We start from the raw sequence: 24,830 nt of genomic DNA, 5'->3' as shown, positions 1-24,830 counted from the left end.
TCATTTACCACATCCTGGGTTTGTGCTAGTCAAATCTGCTAAACTGATACGATCAAAAAAGAAGAAAACACAGGTTTCAAGGCCAGACCTGAGTGTTTCCTGATCGCCATGGCAACGCGCAGGTGTACACACTGTGGTTTCTTTCTTTCTCTCTTCCCGGAGACTCGCTCACCAAAAACCACTTGACCTTCCAGAGATGTATAGTGAGATGACGGTTCTGGGGCACACACTGTCCTTTGCTGGAAAGACTCTGTTGGATCCAGGGTTGGGTGGGAACCTAAACAGGCTTCCTCCACCCCCCACCCCCACCCCCCCGCTTCCCCTGTTCCCATCACCCCACGAGGAGGCAGGGGTGGGGGCTTTCTTCAGACTGGGGCAACAACCCAAGAGCTCCATTGGGTCAGTCAGGGTGGTGGCTGAGAGATCCTTTTGGACTCTCCTCTGACAGAGTGGATGTAATGGGCCCCCGTCGGTTCAGTGTTGGCTGCCATGATGGGCTCGATGTTCCATGGACAAGAGGCTGAAAGGTCAGGGGGTACAGCCAGGCACCAAGAAGTTGGGGTGCGTTTCCTTTCTGAGTGCCAAGAGGTGCACAGCTCAGTTGAAAGCAACCCAGGACACATTCTGGAGGAAATTCTCTGGGTATGATGGTGTATGACTATTTTCTCTGCTCATTAAACCCTCACCCGCCTCCGGGGCAATTCCGGGAGAGACTGAGTCACCCAAGACTCATGGTCTGCCCTGGGCGGCCAAAGGCGATTCGGCCACTGAGTGTGATTTTGGCCTCATTCAGAAATGGATCCTGAACAATAGATCCTTTCACCAGGCGCCCATCACATGGGCGTCAGGGGATGGGGGAGAGTGACGTGGGGGCAACAGGAAGCCTGCCAGCTTTCTGGCCTGGCGGGCCTGAGTGGCAGCAGGGGCTCTCACAGCTAGGAGAGTCCTGGATGGAAACTCGTGGGCTTTGAAGACATCAAACCGTCAAAGAAATGAAGAACAGAATGGTTTCTTCGTGTCCCATTAAGACAGTGGGTTGTGGCTTCATTGGGAACAGCTTGCTCAGGCCTCTTATAAAACCAATTCAGGAGTAAGAGCACTGGACTAGGAGTCAGGAATCTAGCAGTTATGGACCCCGGGGGCCCGCTTTTCTCACAGCTGGCTGGGAGACCCTGCTCAGCCATTCTGGATTTTGTTTGCTCTTGGTTAGAAGCTGTCTGTTGCCCCACCTGGCTTTAAACATAGATGATCCAATGAGCCATAATGCTTTCAAAAAAAATTGGCCTTTTCTAGCCCTGCTTCTATCAGAGTCAGTTCAGTTGGGTTTGTGAGTTGTGTCATCTTTTTTTAGACACGAGCTCAGCCATTCAGAGGACAGAAACAGAATCCTGGCTCTTTCCTGATAAACACTCTGAAAATGCAGCCGCCACTGCCCGGAGGCTTGCATGCCACTTACTCCCAGGAGCTCCATGGAAGTGGCCGCCATGGGCCTGCAGGGCCATGCTCCTGCTTGATTGGCCTGGCATTTTCGTTTGGTCGGTTGAGATTTCTGGGCTAGGCAGAAGACATCCTCAAGATGTTACCAGGACAGCCTGTGGTCTGGTGTCCCAGCCCTGGGCCAACCCTGAGTCCCAAGATCCTCTCTTCATTTGCCCCGCCTGGTGGACCAGAGGCTGTAAAAGGCAAGGGAAGCCTGAGGCTATGGCTCGGGTTGGATTCTCAGCTCCCAGGGGTTTCATGGGGCAAGCACAGGTAGAATCAGAAAGAGGTGAGCGGCCCACGGTTGGGGAAATCCAGTGAACATGGAGACCTCCAAATCTTCTCCCTGGGGAGAGCGTGGACATTCCATTAGGGAGGGGTTCCCCGGAAGCTTTACCAGGTTCTTGAGCCAAGGGCCCTGAATCAAGGGACCTCTGATCTTATAATAATATTCCATAAGCTCAAATTCCTCTTTCCAGAGCTCTCTTTTAGGGCTCACCTCTCCGCACTTTAAAAACCACACAGAAGACAGGTGGCTTCCCATAGTCAGAGCATCTGGCCCCTGCACAGGATGCCAGTCACACCTCAGTGTAATCAACTGGACCGCCCAGTCTGAAACCAAGCCCCTGCTTATGAGCTCTGGTTACTCGAGTCTTCTCAATGAATCAGTTACCTCCTGCCTAAAATGGGGATAATGATGGTGCCAACCACATAGGATTGTGGCGAGAATTACATGAATTCTGAGGTGTAAATGCTGAAAACCTCGCACGCTGGCCCGCTGCTGGCAGTTCTCTGCATGGCCGTGGGAACTGCACAAGGCATCGGGTCCCAGCAACTGGCCCTATTCCCGACTTCAAGAAAAAGCAACTTCCCCAGACACATAGCCAACTCTGGGACCAAATCAGTAGAAAAAAAATCCTATTCTGCCTTTGGTTTGTAGAACCAAGAGTCTCTGGGCACAGGATGACTGTGTGTCGCCTTCACCTGGGACACAGAAGGGCTGTCACCCTCTCTCGGGAGACCTGACCCCAGAACTGGCCCTATGACAAGGATGCCCATTGTAGACAAAACTTAGACAAAGCCAGCTCCAAAACTGAAAGTTGGTCTCTTGAAACATTTGCTTCTGGGGAAAACAGCAAAGGTTCTCAGAAGCAGATGCTTCGGGTTAAAGACATTTTAAGTGTCCAACAGGGAATTCTCAACAGGGCCCAGCTGGTGAGTCTTGAGATGTCATGTGGGGGATGGACTTGAGAGCTCTTCGTTTTTGCACCTCACGAGTCTCCTTGTCCTGAGTGGTGTTGAGGGTAGGACAGAGCATCCACTCATTCATTCATTCATTCATTCATTTGTTCAACATGAGCCTACTCTGTGCAGTGTTGTGCTGGGTACTGGGGACACAGTGATGAGGGAGAGATACAGTCCCTACTGTCATAAAGAAGTTCCAAAATTCTAGAATCTTGGAATCTCTCATTACTGAAGAGACCCTGAAGATAATAGTTTCTTGTTATTCTTTACCTGTTGATGTCATATAGACTTCTCTGAGAAACTAATGGAACCTAGGGATGCTGTCCCACCCAAAACCCTCCATACACACACACACACACACACACATGCACATACTTGCACACACAAATACATATACACACATAGGCTTGCACACGATTTCGCAGGTTTATAGACACTCCCCCCCCGCCCCCAAAGACCAGCTGGTGGATCTGGATGGAAAACCTCTTGTCACTCAGCTCTATCGCTGGTCAGCTGTGTGACCACCCCAGTTCCCACTCGCCCCTCAGGAAGTGAATGTGTGGAGGACAGCAAGCTAGGGAAACATTACACAGTGCTCGACTCAGCAGATGGGGTGATGTTTCTACCACTTGGGGAGAGACTGGGGCAAACCAAGAAGCTATTCGTCTCCAGCCTTGCCGTTTCATTTGGCAAGGTTTTGACATGTGTTGGGCCGATTTTACTAGACAGACCTATTTTCCTTGATCTGTGGCTTAGTGGAAAATATAGGTAAGATTAATGGTGTTAGGGGTCAGCTAGGATTTATGCCAAGAATGGATGTATCCCAGAACCCTGCCTCATTGGCAGTATAGCACAGAGGTCGGATCCCTGCCTTTCTCACCTCGATGACCGGGGGCAAGTTATTGAACCTATTTGTGCCTCAGTTTCCTTGTCTCTAAAACAGGGTTAGCAATAGTGCCTCCTTCATAGCATTTTTGCGAGAGTTAAATTGGCTGAAGTAGATAAGCCCTTAATAGGTATGCCATACCATTGAGTCTAATTAAGTCCAAACACCGTATCAAACCCTGAAGGGTTGGGATCTTCAACCCATCGAGGAGAAGACTGAGTGTCAGAGAGGAGAAGGAACTACCTAGCCTTATAACCTGGAATGAGTGACCATGTCAGGATTTGAACCCAGCTGTGGGAGGGTCCTCAATAAGCTGAACTACTAACCCGCATGTGAGTCTGGTGCCAGGGAGTATGTTAGACAAGAAGAGCACTCCTACCTCTTCCCCTGTGGCAACGAGATCCCTGGGTGCTGGACTCCATGACCTCTCTGACCCTCCTATAGTAACAAGGGTTCTGACGGCCCGGGTGGCATTTCTCCCTCCAGAGAGACTCCTCCCTGAATCTGGAAGTGGCCTTGAACAGTAACCGTTGCCCGTTGGGTCTCTCAGAGGGAGGGACTTGGGACAGTTTACTTATTACATGACACAGGAAATTTATTGGAGACCAGAGGCCTCAACGGAAAACATTCTTGACTTATTTTCAGTTGGAAACGTTTGAGAGATAAAATTGGCCACTCAAGTGATAGCCTTTTGAGTCACAACAGATCCCTAATCACAGAAGTCTCTGTTTTTCGGGAGAGATGCGCATACATCTGGGAAGGCCTGCTTCTCTGCAGGGGTTCGTGTTTCTGGTGTGGGTTAAATGCCACTGCCGCCGATGCTGGAGCCCCATCGGGTGATGTGTGGTCCGTGGCTACTCACAGCTCAGCCTTGCTCTTAACTTCACTTAAACCTTGGAAATATTCTCAGCTATGCACTGGGAGTCATAGTTGGGAGGTCATAACAAGTTACCTAAATCAGGGTAGGGAGTAGTAGCCTATTGATTAAGTCCATAGGTGCGTGGTACCAGACTAGCTGGATTTGAATCCCAGCCCCATCATCACTAGCTCTGGGAACCTGGCCATGTTTCCTCCCTTCTCTGTACCTCAGCTTCTGTATCTGGAAAGTGGGGATAATAATATCACCTACCTCGTAGGGCTGGGGGTTTTTTGTTTGTTTTTTCAATCTTTTTTAACATTCATTTATTATTGGGAGACAGAGCGTGAGCAGGGGAGGGGCAGAGGGAGAAGGAGACAACAGAATCAGAAGCAGGCTCCAGGCTCCGAGCAAGCGGTCAGCACAGAGCCCGACGCGGGGCTCGAACCCACAAACCACGAGATGGTGACCTGAGCCGAAGTCGGACGCTCGACCGACGGAGCCACCCAGGCGCCCCTTGTACGGCTGTTTTAAGGACAAAATGAGTTCGTGCTTGTAAAGTGTTTAGAGGAGCGTCTGGCATATGTCTAAGTGCACAATGCATGTTTGCTACTGTCCTTGCTGTCGGTATTATCGGTATCCTTTGGAGTCATAATTTGGGTTTGCATAAGTGTTAAGGAAGCCTGTTGGAAAGTCTTCATCAATCATTAAAGGATACACAGCCTGACAGGTTAGTCCCTTTAAGGCAAGAGGGACCCAGAGGGGAAGAACTATAAGCCCTCATGGGGATAGTTGGCTTGAAGTGAAGTTTCGGGCACCGTCTCTGCAATCCCTAGGTGGCTAAAATCCATCAGGATTAGCAGCTGGACCTTGTCTGTTAGATTAAGGTAAATGGAAGCCGTGAAACTTCTAGTCTGCACAGAATTTCTTCTCTCAGCAGCCCTTTGCTGATCCCTGCTGTGTGGCAGGCCGGTGGACGCCTCCCAGTCGAGGACCACCGAAGGCTGAGTTTACCTGTTTCTTCCTGTCTTGGCTGGAAGGACAGACGCACAAAACCACCTGAACCCCCTGCTCTCCGCCGTGCGGACACACACAGCGCATGCGTGTGTTGTCTGGAAGGTCGGGTCGGCAGCCGCATGCGGAACTCAAGGCATTTTATTCAAAAGTCTCAGTTCCTTTTGCATTTGCATGTTCTGGATGCCAGGTGGCAAACTAGAATTAATTTTAATACAACAGAAACTGCCATTCAGCTCCAAACCACCGTCCTTGGTGGTTTATTTTTAACCCGGGAGTGACACGGGCCACCTGGCCAAGTGCTGCCAGGCAGTCGCCCCTCCTGCCGTCTGCTGAAGCCTCCCCCAGCAGCCTCACCTCCAAGGAGTTGGTTGGGAGGCTGTGTTTTACTTTTGTAGGCTGCCGGAAGGGCTGTCACCCCAGCTTCCCCGGTGCGAACGTTGGCTGACAAAGGCCAAAGCTGAAAATGTCAGTGAGAACAAACAATATTTCAAAAGGGCCTTGTGCATTTCCCTCCTCTGTCTTGCCTCATCAGCCAAGTGTTGTGCGAGTGGCTCCAGAAGGACACCAGTCGACCCAGGAAGGAATTAATCACGCAAAAACACATTTCTCCAGTCCACTTAGTTCTGATGCTATTAAGCAGCACCTACGTGCTAATGATACGGAGAGAGAGAGAGAGAGAGAGAGAGAGAGAGAGAAGCAATTGATACCGGTGGATGTCTTTTCAAAGCTCCATTTCTTGTTTCTTCTTTTAGTATTTTCGGGCTCAGGAAGGCTCATACAGAAATGTTATGGTTCCAGACACTGTTCACCGGTGGTTAGCACCTGCTTCCTGCTCAGAAAGGAGAAAGCGCTTCCTGTCCATCCAGCTCAGTAACACTGATCTATCTTAGTCCTTACGTAGTCGTCGTTTAGGCGTGCCTCTCCCCCTTAGAGCGCAGATTCGCTCTGGTGACACGAAGGAATCCCAGGGCACACAGCGAAGTGGTTTGGAGGGTGGGTTTGGGTGACACAGACCTGAGCTGGGACTCCAGCCCTGCTGTGTAATAGCTGGGCGACTTTGGGAAGGTGTTTCCATTTCCTGAGCTTCAGTTTCTTCGCCTATAAACACTACAGACATGCATACAATTCACCTCTCAGGGTCTGAGGAAGATAATGTAACATCGAACCCCAAAGGTGCTGGGGGCGCAGGGGGACTCTGTAGGAACAGGCCTCCCCCCCCCACACACACACACCCCGACCCCGGGCTCCTGGCTCAGAACTGTAGACCAAAACAACTGAGATTCAGGAAGTCAACTACAGGCTCCAGACAGAAATGCCTGCTTCCTGGGGCCACTTACGTCTCTGAGCCTCAACTTTCTCATGAATGAACGCCCAGAATCTTCTGACCACCTCTGGAGCAGGCCAAGTGAGCGATGGCGTCTGAGTTAAAGTCAGTGTTGTCTGAAGCCACACCTGGCCCCTGACTAACGATGTGGTGCCTGGCCTGGCACGCGGGCCACCATGCAGTAGGCCCAGAGGAAGGTAAGCTTCCTCAGGAAAGGACAGCCCTCGAGGCTCAAGGAAGTACGCTTCACCAGGACAGCTACAATGACTTAACCTTTCCGCGTTGGAGGTTACTGAAGTGCAGACCGGGGATAATAACAGTCCTAGAAAAATAATGAGTTTTCTCCTAAGGGGCTAGAAGCCTTCTGAGATAGTTACACAGGATCGGGTAGAATCAGATAATTTTTCAACTCCTTCTTGAGATTTTAGGTTCACGTCTGCAAAATGCACAGAAGCTCTTGGGTTAAATAATTCTTTAAGCAGCTGGTAGCCATTGGGCCTCTATTCTGAATGCCACTGACTCTTGGGAGCCAGCAACTGATCTCGGCTCTATCTGTCAACATGTTGAAAGTGTGTTTCTTAGGAAATTTTAATGAGTCATTTATTCATTCAGTAAATATTGGTTGAACATCTACTCTCTGGCACACCGTTGTGAGAATTAGAGAAACACTATAAACAGGGAAAAGGCCTTGCTTTTTTTGGAGCCTCCATCACAGGAAGGGTGGATGGATAATAATTAAATGCAAAAATAAATAAACAAGTTGCTGTGGAGGCACAAAAGCAGGGTGAGTGAGGGAGACACCGTGGGTTGGATGACAGTGTTGAGGGAAGTGAGGGGGTGACGTGAAGCCAAACCAAAAATGCCATGATCTAAGGACAGAACATTCCAGACAGAGGGGGTGGCAGATAAAAGTATTCTAAGGTGGCAAAGGGCTCAGTTCCAAAGGAACTGAAGGCAAAGCCTTATGGCTGGAGCAGAGTGAGCTACAAAAGGTTAGAGAGGGAGACAGGAGCCAGCTCGTGTAGGTCTTATCAGCCATGATAAGGACATTTATTCTGGGTCCGACCAGAAGCCATCGAGGTTGTTAAGTTATGGGAACAATAAATACCACATGATTGGGGGGAAATGCTCATAGTATGAGATTAAGTGGAAAAAAAGAGCATCAAATCAAAAACTGTATATTTAGTACCATTTTTACTATGTAAGTACATAAGTAGACACACCCGCATGAGTGCACACACACACACACACACACACACACTCAGAAAACTGAAAGAAGATACAGCAAAATATTTAAAGTGTTGGCGATAGTTGGTGGCCTTGCTTTTCCTTCATTACTTCCCTGAATTTTGTCGGTTTTCTACAAGTTGTATGACCTTCATAATCAGAAATAAATCCTGTGCTTTTTAAAAACTTGGTTGTAAAGCAATTGATGGAGAGAAAGTAGAGTGACCCTGCTTTACTGTGTCTGATCTCAGCGTTGAGCTGAACGTGTGGGGCTTTGGAAGGCCATGTGAATGTGGGAGACTCTGGCCAGTAGAGGTTTTTTAAGTGAGTCTTTTTTTAAAGTTTATTTATTTTGAGAGAGAGAGAGAGAGAGAGAGAGAGAGAGAGAGAACCCCAAGCAGGCTCCACCCCTTCAGCGCAGAGCCCGACGTGGGGTTCAAAGCCACAAGCCATGAGATCGTAACCTGAGCCAAAACCAAGAGTCGGATGCTTAACCGACTGAGCCACCCAGGCGCCCCTTAAATGAGTCTTTTTAATGAATCTACCCTAAAACAAACTTCTTACCCTTCGCAGTAATGTATGCAGAAGTATCTAACATTTCTGTTTCATCCACAGATTTGAATATAACCTGCCGATACGCGGGTGTGTTCCACGTGGAGAAAAACGGTCGCTACAGCATCTCGAAGACGGAGGCTGCTGACCTCTGCAAGGCTTTCAACAGCACCCTGCCCACCATTGCCGAGATGGAGGCAGCCCTGAGCATCGGGTTTGAGACCTGCAGGTGAGAGGCAAGAGGGGGCGGGGCTTAGAACCCAGAGGCTCCTCCCTGATGGCTGATGGATGGTTGTCTGAAGGTCGGCCCCACCCATTAATTTGGGCAACTCAACCTGGAACCTGTAGGACAACTGGAATTGAAAGCCGGCTAAAGACACCTTTGTGAATCATAGTGGGGTTGCCCGGAGGAGGCCATTAAAGGTCAAGGGTTGGAATCCTCTTGCCTAAAGTGCTTCCACAGCGCTCTCCCGGCTTTGAAGAAGCGTGCAATATCATTGTCGGAACCACAAGAAAACGCAAACCAAATAACAGTGTTTAAAATAAATACGTGCCTGGTGGAGTCTTGGCTCTGCAGACGTGGCTCAAAGCAGAGTTTCCAAACAACTCCCTCTCTCTGTCTCTCTGTCTCTCTCTCTCTCTTTTTCTCTCTCTTTTTCTCTCTCTGTGTCTCTCCGTCTCCCCTTTGTTTGTTCCTCTTCTGTGTTGCTCTGGTTTGAGACTGTAAACGAAAGAGCATGACGATTATTAAGATAGATTATTACACGTGATTGGGAAGTGTTCAGAGGGACCCAGAAGGCCTCCGGAGAGACCTTGTGCGGGACATCACCGCGCTCCATGGACCCTTCTGCTGCAGGACGGTCACAGCAGGCAGTGGCCTTCTGCTTCTGAGTTTCCAATGGCCCTGTGGCGAGTGGTACACATTGAAAGCTAGCAGCGGTGACAACCACGGTGAAGTGGTTTGGTCTGGTTTGTTTTCACTAGAAGAGTTCTGGGTAATCCGAACAACCGCTCTGAAGTCTCCACCCAGCCGGCAGCTTCCCCCTGTTTTTGCAATGTATGTCATTAGGTAACACGCTTCCTCTTTCTCATTATACACACACGTACAAACACAGGCTGCTTTTTAAAAGTCAAGCTGCAGGGGCGCCTGGGTGGCTTGGTTGGTTAAGCGTCCGTCTTCGGCTCAGGTCATGATCTCACGGTCCGTGAGTTCGAGCCCTGTGTCGGGCTCTGTGCTGGCAGCTCAGAGCCTGGAGCCTGTTTCAGATTCTGTGTCTCCCTCTCTCTCTGTCCCTCCCCTGTTCATGCTCTGTCTCTCTCTGTCTCAAAAATAAATACATGTTTTAAAAAAATTAAAAATAAATAAATAAATAAATAAATAAAAGTCAAGCTGCAGACATCTTTATCCAAGCCATGAGATGTGAGTTAAGTACGCCTGTCCACATCCTTGGCTACTGTCCACATCCTTGGCTACAGGGTAACGCCCACATTAGGAGTGGGAGCCCAGACTCTCCTGTTGAAAAGGAAAAGGAAAGTCTTGACTCCAAAACTGCACCGATAAGGTAGCCACTCACCACGTGTGGCGGGCTCACTGCAATTCAGTAAAATTGAACCCTGGTGCTTCAGCGGCTCTGTTGACATTCAAGTGCTCAGCTAGGACGGATGACTGGCACCTGCTCTATTGGGCAACACAGATGATAGAACATTTCCATTATCACAGACAGTGCTACGGAGCAGTACTGCTCTGACAGAAAGGGCAGATGTGCACAGACATCTGCGTGTGCTCTGAGCGAGGTCTGGGAGAATGGGAAAGCGGAGGAAGGAAGAAGCTTTGCTGACTCCCAAACCCCAGCTGTAGGCTGCAATGAAGGAAGGCCAATTAGCAGATCCATTTATTCTGTTCCCCCAGGCTAATTGTTTAAATACAGCCCTGGCTAGGCCAGTAGCCTAAAAAAGTAGACTTACGAAGCTGAATTTTGATTGTGAAATACAGGCAAGACATACTTAGGAAACACAGAACTATTCCCATCTGCTGAAAAGAGGGAGGTTCTTCCCACTCCCACCGGCGAACTGTTCCGCACTTAGGGGTTGGGCGCCCTGCTCCCCACTCGCCCACGTCCCCTCAATGCTCAGACTGCACCCTGGGTCGATCCTATTACTCCAGTGTCTGGATGAAGCCACTGAGGCTGGGAGAAGTGCCGAGGCTCAAGAAGTGGCCCCAGGGCCACATTGTGGGTGTGGGGAGGAGTCCAGATCCCAGTCCTGCTTCTTCGCCTGAGCGAAGGGCCACAATTCAATGACCCTCCCCAAGGGCGGACTGCAAGGGGGACGGAAGCAAGGTGCATGGATTTGCTGAGCATTTCTTTCCTCCCTGTGAACAGCAACCTGCTGGGGCGGTATACACACATTTAAATTTTGACATCCCAGCTCATGTACGGTGGGATGCATAAAAGTGGCAGTTGGCATGATGTGGCAACAACTCAGGAATAACTTACAAAGGGAATGCAGATTCTAGAATGTCAGTATTACACAGATCTCCTGAATGTGATGGGGTGGGGTCACCAAGGATATTGTTAATTTAAAACAGAAAGAAAGAAAGAAAGAAAGAGAGGAAAGAAAGAAAGAAAGAAAGGAAGGAAGAAAGGAAGAAACAGGGATGCCTGGGTGGCTCAGTCAGTGAAGCATCCGACCTCGGCTCAGGTCATGATCTCACAGTTGGTGAGTTCGAGCCCCGCATGGGGCTCTGCACTGTCAGAACAGAACCCGCTTGGGATCCTCTGTCTCTCTCTCTGCCCCTCCCTTGTGAGCGCTCTCTCTCTCTCTCTCTCTCTCTCTCTCTCTCTCAAAAATAAATAAACACCCCCCAAAATTTTTTAATTAAAAATAAAAAAGAAAGAAAAAGAAAAACCAAAGGGGCCTAAGAAACCTATCCTTCCACCCAGAGCAGGTATTAAATGTTGCAAAACACATTTCCATAATTTCGCTCCGGTAGCTATGAATCAGATATCTGCCACAGGACAGGTGGCAAGTCTCATAGGCTCCCATAAAACCTTAGCAGCCGCTCTCTTCTGTGTGCCCCGCCCTGATTAGTAGCCTTTCCCAGATATATGGAAACTTGTTAACATTTAATTGCTCTCCCTCTGCCCACCAAGCTCAGGAGTCTTTGGAGAAACCAGTCTGTCCTTTCAGATGGGGAATTAGTCATGCGCTACAGTTGCAACATAGACGTAATGAGCTCTATGTGCTTAGACATTTCAAATTCATGGCCATTTCCGTGGGTCTTGCAGGGCTATGCGCTATGTGCTGTTGCCTCTGGCAGGAAAGATTAAAAGGATCTACGCTGCGCGTTTTAGCCAGCATTGCAGTTTCAGAAACTTGCTGGATTTAACTTCACCCTCTTTGTCCTACCCCCACCCCCCCACCCCCGCCGCCACCCTCTTCTCAGCCCACATCTCATTTTGAGGCATTTTCCCTTCCGGACAGATTGTGTAGTGAGTATTCAGCTTCTGCGATGCGGATCCAAGAGGCCCGGGTGCTGTCTGTTGTATCCAAAGGGGCCTCCAGCTCTGACCTGCTCCCCTGCTCCTGGAAACATCCTGGTAGGGGCAGAGGGGCCTTATGCACTTCTCTGACTGTGCTGCCTCTGGAAAATTCCCGAGCTAAATGAGGCACCGCTATCTACTTACTTAATCACTATTACTCCCATTTTAATGACAGTCAATTTACTTCCACTGGCAATGAAATTATGCCTGGGATGCTCGTGAGGCAAAATGTACTGTGTTCCCAGCATCTAAACAGGGCTTTGTGTTTGCAGTAATGGAGTCTGGAACAAGGGAATCACAGGATAAGGTGAGGCGGGAAGGAAGGGGTGGGGGTGGGGGAAATCAGCAGTTTTGACATTCGCGGGCTGATGCGAAGAGCCACCTCGTCCCGTCCTTTGGGGGCTGATGATTTGATGTGTTTCCTGGAAAATGGGAAGGTGATGGAGAGCCAGAGTGGAACTCACATCAGAAAGTGGTCGTTCTTCCCTCTTCCGCGACTCCGGCTTCCCTCCGCCTGTTCGAACGGACTTGCTGCTGCTGCCCACAGATTTTATCTGAAAACAGGTTTTTCCTTCCTGCCTCTTTCTTTTTTAAAGCTCTGTATAGAGCTCTAAATAAAATCAGCGGAGTCGATCCCCTCCATTCTCCCTCTGCTGTTGTTTTTGGATTTCGTACAACGCAGTTGTTGAAACGTCTGCCGTCCCCAGGGGTGAATTGAACGAGGCGGCACAGCGTGTGAGATGTCACGTGATGGTGTGTTCTGAAACCCCCATCGCCGCCTTGCAGGTGGATGACCTCTTGCTTGTCTCTTGCAGGTACGGGTTCATAGAAGGTCACGTGGTGATCCCCCGTATTCACCCCAACTCCATCTGTGCCGCGAACAACACCGGGGTGTACATCCTCACATCCAACACCTCCCAGTATGACACGTACTGCTTTAATGCTTCAGGTTGGTTCCGGGTGGATCGTGTCTGCGCTTGGGGTTGCTTCGGGCGTGCGGGCCTTCGGCAGTGTAGCTGACAGTAATTCAGTCTTGGCTGAAGTGGGGGCGGGGGGTTCATGTGGCTTCCCCTCACATAACAGATGCTCACTGAGTATCTCCACAGCAGAGACAAGATGCCTATCTCCAGGGTGCTGACTTTCTAGGCAGGGAGGCCAACAGGAAACAGAGAGATAGTAAATACCTTAAGTGATGGGAGAGAGTGGCGAGTGCTCTAAAAAGGAAAGCAGAGCAGGAAGCTTCAGAGTGCTAGGGGAGCTTTGGTCTGAGAAGGTGGCCAGGGAAGGTGCCTGTGAGGAGGTGCATTTGGGGGAGCCCCAGCTGGAGTCAGGGAGGAAAGCCAGGGGCAGGAGGGACAGCCAGTGCAAAGGCAGGTGTCGGGGAGCATGGTGGCTTATTCTGAGGATGCCAAGGTGGCCAGGGTGGATAAAGCCCCACTAGCAGAAGCGAGAATGCCAAGGAATGAAGTCAGAGGGGTAGACGGGGGCCAGATCACAGAGGGCCCTGTAGGCCATGATAGAGAATGTGGATTTTACTAAGTTCACGTGATGGAAAGTCATTGTGGGGTTTTGAATAAAGAAGTGACATGAATCTAATGAGAGCGTTGGTGTATGAGCCAAATGGCTTAGCTCAGAGGTATTTATTATATGTTGGGGCTGTAGAGAAAGCTGGGAGGATATACTGTAAGCCTTTGACCTTCTTGAGTTTCCTTTCCCAACAATTGAGAGCCTGACAACTGGAGAATAAGAGCGCCAAGCTACGACGTGCACGCTGGGCTGCTGGCCAGGCCCCTCTCCCTGTCTAAGGGACCTCCTTCCAACCACTGGCCTAGAAACATGCTCATAAGTCTAATTCAGGCTCCAGCAAAATTCAAGAATTCCATGCATCATGAATCTTCAGCATCTTTTGAGAAGGGTCAAAAACGTAAATGTCAAATTTTGAATGCCGACAATCAAACATTGATCGATTACTTACTTCTCAGACTGGGCCTTCTGTCCCTTAGGAAGGTTTTAGATTGTGTGAAAGGAAGATGGAACCACAAGACAAACCCGATAAACATGTCTTCCTGGCATATCGGTTCTCCTTAAAGATGGGAAGGAGGGCTTAGTTAAATTAGCTGGACAGTGATTAAAGACAGTATCTGTTGGAGACAAATACAGATTATTATACGATGACTGAAGATGTTGTTTGCATGAGACAAACACAGATGTCATATATGGTAGTAGAATATCAAATCTGCATGGATTTTTAAGTGCAAGTGGAAACATCAAAATAATTGTGAGATTACATCAGTAGCTTTCACTCTCCGGCCACCCACTGTGGCATGACCAGTCGGCATCCGAGTGGGAAGTCGAAGGAGAAGTCTAGACTTTAGGAGAAAGAGAAAGTTTCAGGGTTGAATAGTTGAAATGGAGTGTGTGAAGCCAGTAAAATTATGTCAAATGCATGCAGGTCCCTAAGCCTGTGGGAGGGACACTCAAAACACAGAGGAGAAGACCGCAGAGTGTTTGCTCTGCCCTGGTATATGAGCAAAGGATGCGAATGAAGTTCAACCAAAAAGAGGAGAGTCCAAATGAGGCTAAACAGTACATGGCCCATACCCCGTTCCCACACTCAAGCCCACACTGTCCGTCTGATGACACGATGGTGAGAAAACCCACGTGCAAATAAAGGAGAAATAGACACAAAGCCACATGTGGCCTAGCTAGCTTATTTTACTGCCAGAGGTCAGAGGAGGGCTTTGGGAAGATGTGTTTTAGACGAAGGGGTTGGTCACATGGGACAGGGCTGGCATGGGACTATGCAGTCCAGAGTCTCTGGGTCCTGCCTGTTTCTTCTCCCACCGAATCTTGTCAAGTGAGTGTATGCCATAGATTATGTTGTTTTGTATCCACATTGTCTCACCTGTTTGACGAGTTAGTATCGCTTGCTGGAAAGAACCTGAACTCAAAAAGCTAGAAGCTCGCACTGTTTTATTGCCTGGAATTGCAGCCATCTAGACAAGTTACTACGGAGACTTCTCTCCCTGCCCTTATTTTTGCCTGTAAGGATGGGCCTATCCTCAGAGAAGGGAGTGAACAGTACTAATCAACTTTCCTCTTCTTTGCGGGGGAGGCGGTAGTCCAGCTGAAAAGTTGGAGAAGTTCAGGGAGTGTGTGCATACGAAAATGGTTGTGGCAAAGTAGTCAAGGTTAAGGGGAAGATTTCCTCTTCTCTTATCCAAATTTACTTAATGTAGATAGGCTGCTTTTATACGTTTTTCTTTAAGTTTTTGGTTGTTGTTTTGTTTTTAAATGTTTATTTATTTTGAGAGAGAGAGAGAGAGAGAGAGGGCACGAGTTGGGGAGGGGCAGAGAGAGAGGGAGACAGACAATCTCAAGCAAGCTCCAAGCTGTCAGCACAGAGCCCAGTGTGGGGCTCAATCCCACAAACCTCGAGATCATGACCTGAGCTGAAATCAAGAGTGGGACACTTCACCGAATGAGCTACCCAGGTGGCCCAGTTTTCCTTTAAATTTTAAAAACAGTATTTATCGATCAACTATATGTACCCAGTACTCTGCTGGGCAAGTCGAGTGAGAAAGAAACAGTGGCCATATTTCTTGTCTTGGGAGGTTATTTCGTTGAAGCGATGAAACAAAAAAAAAAAAAAAAAAAAAAAAAGCTGGAGAAGATTGTTTATCTCAGGAGAAAGTCTAAATGTCTTGGTTTAGAGTCAGATGAAAGAAGTGCTAAGGGGACTATGGGTCTTGATAACCTTCTGTTCTATGCAGGGATCTCATTGGAAAGGTCCTTGAATCCAGCTTAGCTGGAGAGTTGCCAGCAGCTAGTCAAGACCCAACGATGTGATCCCCCACAAGACCCTTTTGGTCTACAGGGACCAAATCCAGCTCAATCTTAGCAGATCGCTTCTGTGTGCTTACAGTTTCAGCAGTAGTTTTGTAAAAGAGGGCCTGTGGGTTACAAATGAAAATAAGGCAGACCCTGGGAAGGCTCCATGATTTTTATTTTTATTGCCTTCTCTCTCAGGAAGGCCCAGCACAAGCATGGTGACTTTTGTGTTAACAGCCCAGAGAACTGACTTGAGTTGGTCCATGTTTTAAGTTTGCCTCCAGTAAAACACCCCATTCTTTTTTGAAGGAGGGATTTAGGAGAAGATTCTACATTCCTCTGTCTCTTCGCTCTTTCATCCATTCGACAAGTACTTATTGGATATCTAGAGTATATCAGGCATTGAGGAAGATGTCTTTCTACCTGGCACTGAGTCATTGGCCGGATGGAATGATTAACATTTCTCTTGGCTGTTTTGCTGCAGTGGAGGCAAAGTTTAGAGAGGCAGCCCACCAGGAAGCCCACCCCAGAGTCTTTCTAACGACCCCTTGGGTTCAGGAAAGGCTCACCAGGCCTGATTCTCCCAGCAGTGCAGTGCTCATTAAACAGAATAAAAAACTGTCAGTGACGCTCTGGTGTCTGACAGGGGAGCGTGAAGGTATTAATTGCACATTTGGGTCACCATTCATCCTAGTGTGCTCGGCAGATTTGATATTCTTTATAAAAGTTAAGGTGAACTGGAGCATGAAGAGGCTCCGTTTGAACAAATGCTCTAATGATTTACCAAACTGTCTTGGTGTTTTTTTACATCGTGCCCCGGTCTATTACAACCCAACTCCTAGAAGTTCCTTCCCAGGGCAGTGCTGTTGTGTTTGAATTTGGGGAACGTCGTTCCATCCCTGTCATTAAGAGGTCATAATCCAAGGCTGTTTTCCGGATTTGTGCAAGTGACAGTACCAGAAGCATCCGTGGGGCACCTGGGTGGCTCCATCAGTTGACTGCCTGACTCTTGCTTTCGGCTCTGGTCATGATCCCAGAGTCATGGGATCGAGCCTCATATCAGGCTCCATGCTGAGCGTGGAGCCTGTTTAAGCTTCTCTCTCTCTCTCTCTCTCTCTCTCTCTCTCTCTGTCTCTCTTTCTGCCCCCTCCCCCACTTGAGTGCTACCTCCCTCCCTCCCTCCCTCCTGGCTTCCGTCCCTCCCTCCCTCTCTCTCTCTCTAATAAAATAAATAAATAAATTTTTGAAAATTAAAAAAAAGAAGCATCTCACAGGTCAGGCCAGTTTCTGGTGGCATTACCACAACAGACAGGGTAGATACTCTTCAAGATCTCCCAGGTTGGCTATCTGTCCTGATTTTCAGATGAGGAAATCCTTGGGAAGATTATTTGAAAGCTGTAAAAATCTAAAGAAGTATTGTTATTGTCCCCCATGACCTTGTGAATTCCTCAAAAGCAGAGACAGGAATGTGTTCATCTTTTTGCTCTTTTTAAAAAAACCCGTCACATGAGTAATGTTTAAAAAATGAATAAATGAACTGATATTTCTAAAACTTTTAAAAAAATATTTCTTACGGCGTTGCCATTCAGGGTTTATCTAAACATTTCTTGACCTGTTTATAACGGCAGTCCATTTGGAGGGTTAACATCTTAGGTGTGTTTCCTGGAAGAATGGGCCTGTGAGAAATTACCTTGGTATTTCCTCTTTCGTTCATTCAACAAATATTTATTAAGTGCCTTTCTGACCGATCACACATAAATGTTCTGCCCAAGATAGCTAAGGTCACTACTCATCGTGTAGAACTTACATATTTCTATGGAGCAGGGGTTAGGGGTTGGGAGATGTGCCCTGAACAACCATCAGGTAAAATGAACAAGATAATCTGAGAGAGAAGAATCCAGAAGAGCTGCAAGCAAATGTGTGATGGTGGTGTATGTAGGGGATTGGTAAAGGGCTGGCTGACATTGGACAGTGAGGAACAGCCTTACTGAGGAGGTGACTTTCTCTGAGACTCTCTTCTGAGAAATCTTTTACTTAGCCTTTACAAGAATGGCTTTTCCTAAAACCTGTTTTGTTTTTTTTTTCCAGTTGAACATACAAAGGCATCCCCTTTACCTGTAGGAAAAGATGCTTCTGGGGGTTGGGAAGCAACCAAACCTTGTTTTGGTCAACTTATGTTTCTGTCCAATGTTATGAGTACCCATTAATTTATGGCAGAACACTTAAAATATTTATAACAGCCTTCCTAGTGATAGCAGTCTTCCTACCTCCATCCATCCATCCATTCATCCATCCATCCACCCGTCCCTTTCTTTGTCTTTTCTAAGAAGCAACTCTAGGGAGAAACCAACCTAACAAATAAGCTGCCATTTTGGGCACAGGTGCATGCGTGCACACACACACACACACACACACACACACAGTATAAAAGCTATAATTCACAAATGGATCCAAACTTCCTACAATAGCACAGCCAGTTCAAAGTTCTCTGAGTTTTTAGAGCTCAATACAAAGTCTAGTTACCAAATAGAGCATTTGGGCATAAATGGAACAGCTGGTTAAGGCATTCTTCGATCTTGTTTTTTTAGGGCTTGGGTATGCAGGGTGGAATTTTCAGTGGGCTTTACACAGTGTTCTCAAAGAGCTACTTAGTAATGTCTCTAGGTGGTTAGGAGTATCCAAGGTACAGTCAGAAATCTTTATTCCTGAAGAAGAGGGGAAAGTAGAAGATAAGATGGAGGACAAAGGAAAAGAAGCCAGGGTGCCCGGGTGGGATATGGCAGCACAGTGGTCTCAGGAAATAGTCTGGGCACCTAGACCAATGGTGGACAACCTAGCTCATTAGCTATATGTTGAGAAGAAGTCTAGACAGAGTAGGCACTTAAGGATCCAGCTAAGTGAATCAACACATCTGTGCATCAAGAAGCCACTAAAGATTCGTTTGTTTTGGAATATTTTTTTTTGTTTTAAAACTTTTTTTTAACTTATTTTTTATTTTTTTAAATTTACATCCAAATTAGCATATAGTGCAACAATGATTTCAGGAGTAGATTCTATCAGGTAAATTCTTGGTGCTTATTTTAATGTATGTATCCTCATGCTGGTCACGTCTGATTATATTGGTCTGTCCTGTGTTTCCATCATTTCTATAGAGTATTGGGATCACATATGATTTTTTCATTATAGTTCACACTTCTTTATTAAAAAATGTTTTTACAGGGGCGCCTGGGTGGCGCAGTCGGTTAAGCGTCCGACTTCAGCCAGGTCACGATCTCGCGGTTCGTGAGTTCGAGCCCCGCGTCAGGCTCTGGGCTGATGGCTCGGAGCCTGGAGCCTGTTTCCGATTCTGTGTCTCCCTCTCTCTCTCTGCCCCTCCCCCGTTCATGCTCTGTCTCTCTCTGTCCCAAAAATAAATAAAAAACGTTGAAAAAAAAATTTAAAAAAAAATGTTTTTACACTGTTCCCATATTACTTTTATTTATTTATATGTTTATTTATTTTGAGAGAAAGTGCATGTGCGGGAGGGGCAGAGAGGGAGGGAGAGAGAGGATCCTAAGCAGGCTTCGTGCATCAGTGCAGAGCCCGACACGGGACTCCATCCCACAAACTGTGAGATCATGACCTGAGTTGAGATCAATGCTTAACCAACTGAGCCACCCCAGCAACCCTCCCCCCCGACATTACTTCTATAATAACACACTTAAGAAGTAATTTCTAATCGATGCCTCATTCCAGAAGGACATGTCTATCTTATCTACCATAATATCCCCGGCCTTCCGCAACACTTGATGGAGAACATACATGTGTGTTTGTTTAATGAATGAATCTGTTAGGGTGGAAAGAGGAACAAGTAAGCTTCCCAAAATGTATGAAGGTAAATAAAAATGGAAAATGCATCACAAAGGTCAGGGAAGTTCCTAGGAAACTTAATCAAGTTTCAGAAAAAGAAAATTATTTAGTTCACTATTATACGCGAAATCTAAAAACCAAACGAACACGCAAACAGAAACGGACTCGTAAATACAGAGAACAAATTGATGGTTGCCAGAGGGGAGAAGGGTGGGGGATGGGTGGGGGATGGGTGAAACAGGTGAAGGGGAATTAAGAGGTACAAACTTCCAGTTCTAAAATAAGTAAGTCATGGTGATGGGAAGTATGATATAGGGTATGGTGTAGGGAATACAACTAACATTGTAGTAACGTTGAAAGGTGACAGATGTCATGGTGAGTGCTGAGTAATATGTAGACTTCTTGAATCACTATGTTGTACACCTAAAACTAATGTAACATTGTATGTCATCTGTATTTCAATAATATAAAAAAAAAGAAAATTATTTCAGAAAATGTTTAATAAAACCCCATACTAACCAACAGAAATCAGTTCTGCTCATAGTTTTTACTGTTCTCATGCCTTTTTTCTTTGCTACCCCACAGCTCCACCTGGAGAAGATTGTACGTCGGTCACACACCTGCCCAATGCCTTTGAAGGACCAATTACCATAAGTACGTATCTCTTCGAACCTTCATTGAGTTTCTCCATTCTTGGGAAAGGGATCAGACGCATTTTCTGTGTTTCACATTTGAGCAGAATAGTTGTTTCCCTCAGCCAGGGACACTGGCTGTGATTCACTGGCCCTTCCCCTTCTCCCGCAGTGGCTTGAAACTACGACTTGGTTGACCCCAACACATTGTTCCTCAAACTGCAGTCATTCGAAAACCACTTTCTTTTTGACGCCTCTGTGTACACAGAACAATCATTCCCTTGATATTTTGCGTTTAATTGGTCCATTCTTTTCTACTTAAACTATGTTCATTTAAAAAAAAAAATGCCTGAAAATGGAAAACCCAATTCTTGGTCATAAGTAGAAGGTATCCTTAAACATATACTTAAAATGTGGGACAAATTAGGTCGCGTTCTTAAATTCTAGCTGCTGAAGGTTCTGAGTCTGAGCTGTGTTCTTTCTCATAGAAGGGGATTAGTAAGTCTTAGAGGGAGAGGCATTCCAGCCCCCTCAATTTTGTTTAATGGTAGTATTGAAAGATAATTATAAAGGGCATAGATTTCCTGATAGGGGTTTCAACATTATTTATACCACACCCACCTAAACTCATCTTGATTACCCCAAGAAGTAGGCATCTGGCACTGTATGAGAACAGAAAATCTCAACCAAACTTTTCAGAGCGGTCAACTTATTAACCCTGACCTTCTGGCCTCTGAACCTCATTTTTTGGGGGAAGTGTCATAATGTTGAGGAGGCCTGGTTTCTGCCTCCTAAGGACCAGACCCCTCAGCGTACAAGGGAACAGTGGTGGCAGTGGCAGAGGGCTGAGAATTCTTCCTGGCCACGCCCATCCAGCCCCGCACTGTTATATAAAAAATTGTCCCTGACCTGTGCCTCAGGGAAGGAAAGGGAGGCCCTCACGGTGAGATGTGCTGTCTCAGTCAGGCTTGGTCTAGTTCCTTACCACCTGGGTGATCTTAAAGGAAGGACTTACTGTCTCTGAGCCTCAGTCTTCTCATCTGGATAATGTAACAACAGGTGAGATTTGAAAAGAAAGTGAAGAAAGGCAATATGTCTAATGTGTGCTTGGCCCATAGTCACGTTCAATAAACGTCCCACTTCCTCGGTGCTCACCAATGCCTTTCAAAGTCCAGACCTATCCGAGTTGCGTCATATTTTCTGATCAAATCTTCATTTGCAGAGATTATCAGGCTGTTCGAGACTTTGGAATATTTTTTAATGTATGTTTTACTAATAGTTCCACTTGGGCAAGCCAGATAGGTGGACACAAGGAATATTTAGTCCAGTGCAATATAGCAGAAAATCATTTCAGCTAAATGCACACTTGTGCGGTGAGTGGGCCAGACTTGACAAAGGCAGCCAGTCTTTTTCAGGGGAACAATGAAGGAAATCATTCTTGCTTTTTCTCCTCGTGTCTATTCTAGGCATTGCCTTGTTGAAATCAAAGATTTTGAGCTTTATATGCCTCTGTGCTTCTCAAATTCAAGTTTGAATTTTACAGAGGACGGGCAAGGGCTCTGTCACTGTTGAGGCATGCTGATGTCTTAACCAGAGTAGGGGTTCATGAAGACTGACAACATTCGCCCCTTAGAAAGAAGGGGGCATTGATTCTTCATGGATTTGCAAATATATATTCCCTGTTGAGACTACTAACCTCTTTGCTCCTGCTTCCAATCCTTTCTAGAAATAGTTGGAATCAATAGCAACAAATTTTACATGTCCTTGAGAAGGGAGAATAGGAACCAGTGGGGAAATTATCATTTTTTTGAGACCAGCTAAATTTTGGATACTATGCTAAGCTCTTTACATACAGTGCATCATATAGTGCTCATAACAGAAGGTAGTACTTTTCCCATTTTACAAATGACAGAAGTGAAATGAAGCCCGGTACCAGCTTTGTCAAGAGGCACACAAACCTGGGATTCAAACATGGACACGTCCAAACACACCCTCTTTCTCCCGCCCCATTTCTAAGAGGTGGGGGTGGGCACGGGAGGGTACACTTTCTTAGTGCATCACCTACTCCCCCCACCCATCTAGCTAGGTAGTTAAGTATTGTTTTGCTTCATGACAAAGAAAAATAGCTTTGAAGTCACTGTCTTACATGATAATCCACAGTCTTGCTTAAACTCAGAAAATGTCGGCTGTCAAGCTCTGAGAGTGCCTTCTCTTTCTCCCAGCCATTGTTAACCGTGATGGCACCCGCTACACCCAGACGGGTGAATACAGAACTAACCCTGAAGACATCTACCCCAGCAACCCCACTGACGATGACGTGAGCAGTGGATCGTCCAGTGAAAGAAGCACTTCGGGAGGCTACAGCATTTTCCACACCCACCTTCCAACTGCCTACCCGACCCAGGACCAAGACAGTCCCGGGGTGTCCGACAACCCAGAGAATCCCCCCATTACCAGTAAGGAGAATGAATCACTGTGCTTTCTGATGGCGATTTGTTTGCAGAAACGTCTCTGGTCTTCCTGAGTGACGGGCACTCACTTGTGTGTCGACTGTCTCCTGTCTCTAGAAGTTGGTGACCTCATGTGGGGAGGTGGGCTATTACGGTTGTCAGTGCCCTGTATGCATCGGCTGCTACCGCCTGTAGTTTTTGTCCATCCGCTTCTCTGTTTTGCTTACCTTGGGAGAAGTAGTGCCATTTTGGAAGTCTTTTTAGAAGAGTTTTTCTTGTTCTCTTGTCTCAGGGACGTGGTGACAACTCAAGCATGACACGGAAGCTGTTTTTACTTTTACATGTTTCTTTCTTGTTCTTATCCACCTTTGGATAAGATTGTTTTCATACAGCTGGGATCGTAATGCATGCATACCAGTCCATGCGCTTTTCTCAACCGAACCTTACATTTTTGTGTTTTAACTTGATTTATGCTGTTTTATTGATGGTGTGAGATTCAGTCACCTTCATCACCCGTGATTTACTAAACAGTCCCTTTGTTTTGGCTTTAAGGAAGCATATCTGAAGGAGTTATCTGATCAAATTAAATCTGCTTAAAAGTTGTATATCCCAGCCTGTAGGGGAAGGCTGTTAATACTTGTTTGGATATGTGGGTAATTCATCACGTTAAGACTGCGAGAGTGGAAATATGTAAACATTGTGTTCGATCTCATTGAGGGTTTTTTTTTTTTGCCCTTTGTGCCCACTTTCACTGGAAAGTGTTTGCATCGCCCTCTCATCTCCTTCTTTGCTTTTTCCCTATGGTTTGTTTTAAAACAGGTTTTCAGATTGGCCGCGTTCCTTCTGTGGAGGATTACTCAAACTGAAACAGGGTCTCTGCCTCTCGGGCAGCTTTCCCAGTATGGTGTGGATTTTTCTTTCTTCCTGTCTATGGCTCTGGAGGGCTGGAGCTCTGGTCTCCAAAGAGTGTGCCAGAAGTTCACTGCTTTGCCAATGCTCAAGATAGGGCCCTTTTCGGTGCCTCGTCCCCCCAGAAGCCAGGGCCACCTTCAGAGCACGGTGACTTCATGTAAGGTTACTTGCTCAACAGCGTTTTAAATTCCTGTGAGCAGCTGGCTGAGGGTGCGGAACAAACAGGCGTGAGGTCTGCTTGTTCTTTGCAGATCCTTTGCAGCCTTTCAGGAAGCGGACGTTTTCAACGTGCCCGTGCTTTCCCAGATTACTGGCTCTCTGAGGATTGTGTCTCCTCATTGTCTGTCATCCCATGGATGACCCTTCTTGGGAGGGGCTTCGGCAAACCAAGCAGGCAGTGCTATTGGCTGCTTGCTACTTCTTGAGCACCCTACCTTGGTAAAGTAACCCCGCTGAAGTTGCCTATCATCCGGGCACGCGATTTTGTCAGACGTCGGCGAACATAACAATTAGTGGTCTCAGCAAGAGGCAAATCAAGTCTACTCTAAGGTACTATTTCCCACCGAAGAAGAAAATCATGACAAAATGTATCTTTTAGGAACTAGATGAAATTCACACTCAAGCCATTATTAGCTTATGCAAAATAGTATTTCACGTGTGCTTTGGAAAGGCAACGGGGTCATTTTATGGACAGTCGTAGCACATCTTTAATTTTTTTTTTTTTTTTACCGTTTATTTATTTTTGAGAGAGAGAGAGAGAGAGAGGGAGGGAGCGCACAACCAGGGGAGGGGCAGAGAGAAGGAGAGAGAGGACCCCAAGCAGGCTCTACACTGACAGTGTGGAGCTTGATGCGGAGCTCAAACCCACAAACCGGGAGGTCACGACCTGAGCGGAAGTCGGATGCTCAATCGACTGAGCCACCCAGGCGGCCTGCACACTGTTTAAAGGATTGCACATTTCCTGCTCAGGTTAGTTAGTCAGAAAACATATTTTGAGGACCTACTATGTACCAAGTCTGTGCTAATGC

At 47.0% G+C, this 24,830-nt stretch overlaps 1 protein-coding gene and 1 long non-coding RNA gene across 16 annotated transcripts in view; one reads left to right on the top strand and one right to left on the bottom strand.

Moving 5' to 3' along the window:
* Window positions 1-24,830, top strand: part of CD44 (CD44 molecule (Indian blood group)) — a 93,669-nt gene that overhangs the window by 32,171 nt on the left and 36,668 nt on the right. For all 15 annotated transcript variants that reach the window (XR_007461516.1, XM_049648263.1, XM_049648255.1 and 12 more), the window contains exons 2-5: window positions 8,650-8,815; window positions 12,944-13,077; window positions 20,394-20,462; window positions 22,663-22,896. Coding sequence is in view for 14 of the 15 variants with exons in the window: in XM_049648263.1 (XP_049504220.1) it covers window positions 8,650-8,815; window positions 12,944-13,077; window positions 20,394-20,462; window positions 22,663-22,896 (603 nt within the window). In the remaining variant the exon portion in view is untranslated. The remainder of the gene's footprint in view (window positions 1-8,649; window positions 8,816-12,943; window positions 13,078-20,393; window positions 20,463-22,662; window positions 22,897-24,830) is intronic.
* Window positions 8,657-9,947, bottom strand: LOC125934771 (uncharacterized). The gene is made up of 2 exons (XR_007461525.1): window positions 9,399-9,947; window positions 8,657-9,307 (listed from the first exon to the last, which is right to left on the bottom strand). It is a non-coding gene; the product is annotated as an uncharacterized LOC125934771 (long non-coding RNA).

Source organism: Panthera uncia, chromosome D1 (genome assembly GCF_023721935.1).
Source record: "Panthera uncia isolate 11264 chromosome D1, Puncia_PCG_1.0, whole genome shotgun sequence".
Taxonomy (NCBI): domain Eukaryota; kingdom Metazoa; phylum Chordata; class Mammalia; order Carnivora; family Felidae; genus Panthera; species Panthera uncia.
Note: the sequence above shows the minus strand (reverse complement) of the source record. Positions and strands in the feature narration are given on the sequence as shown.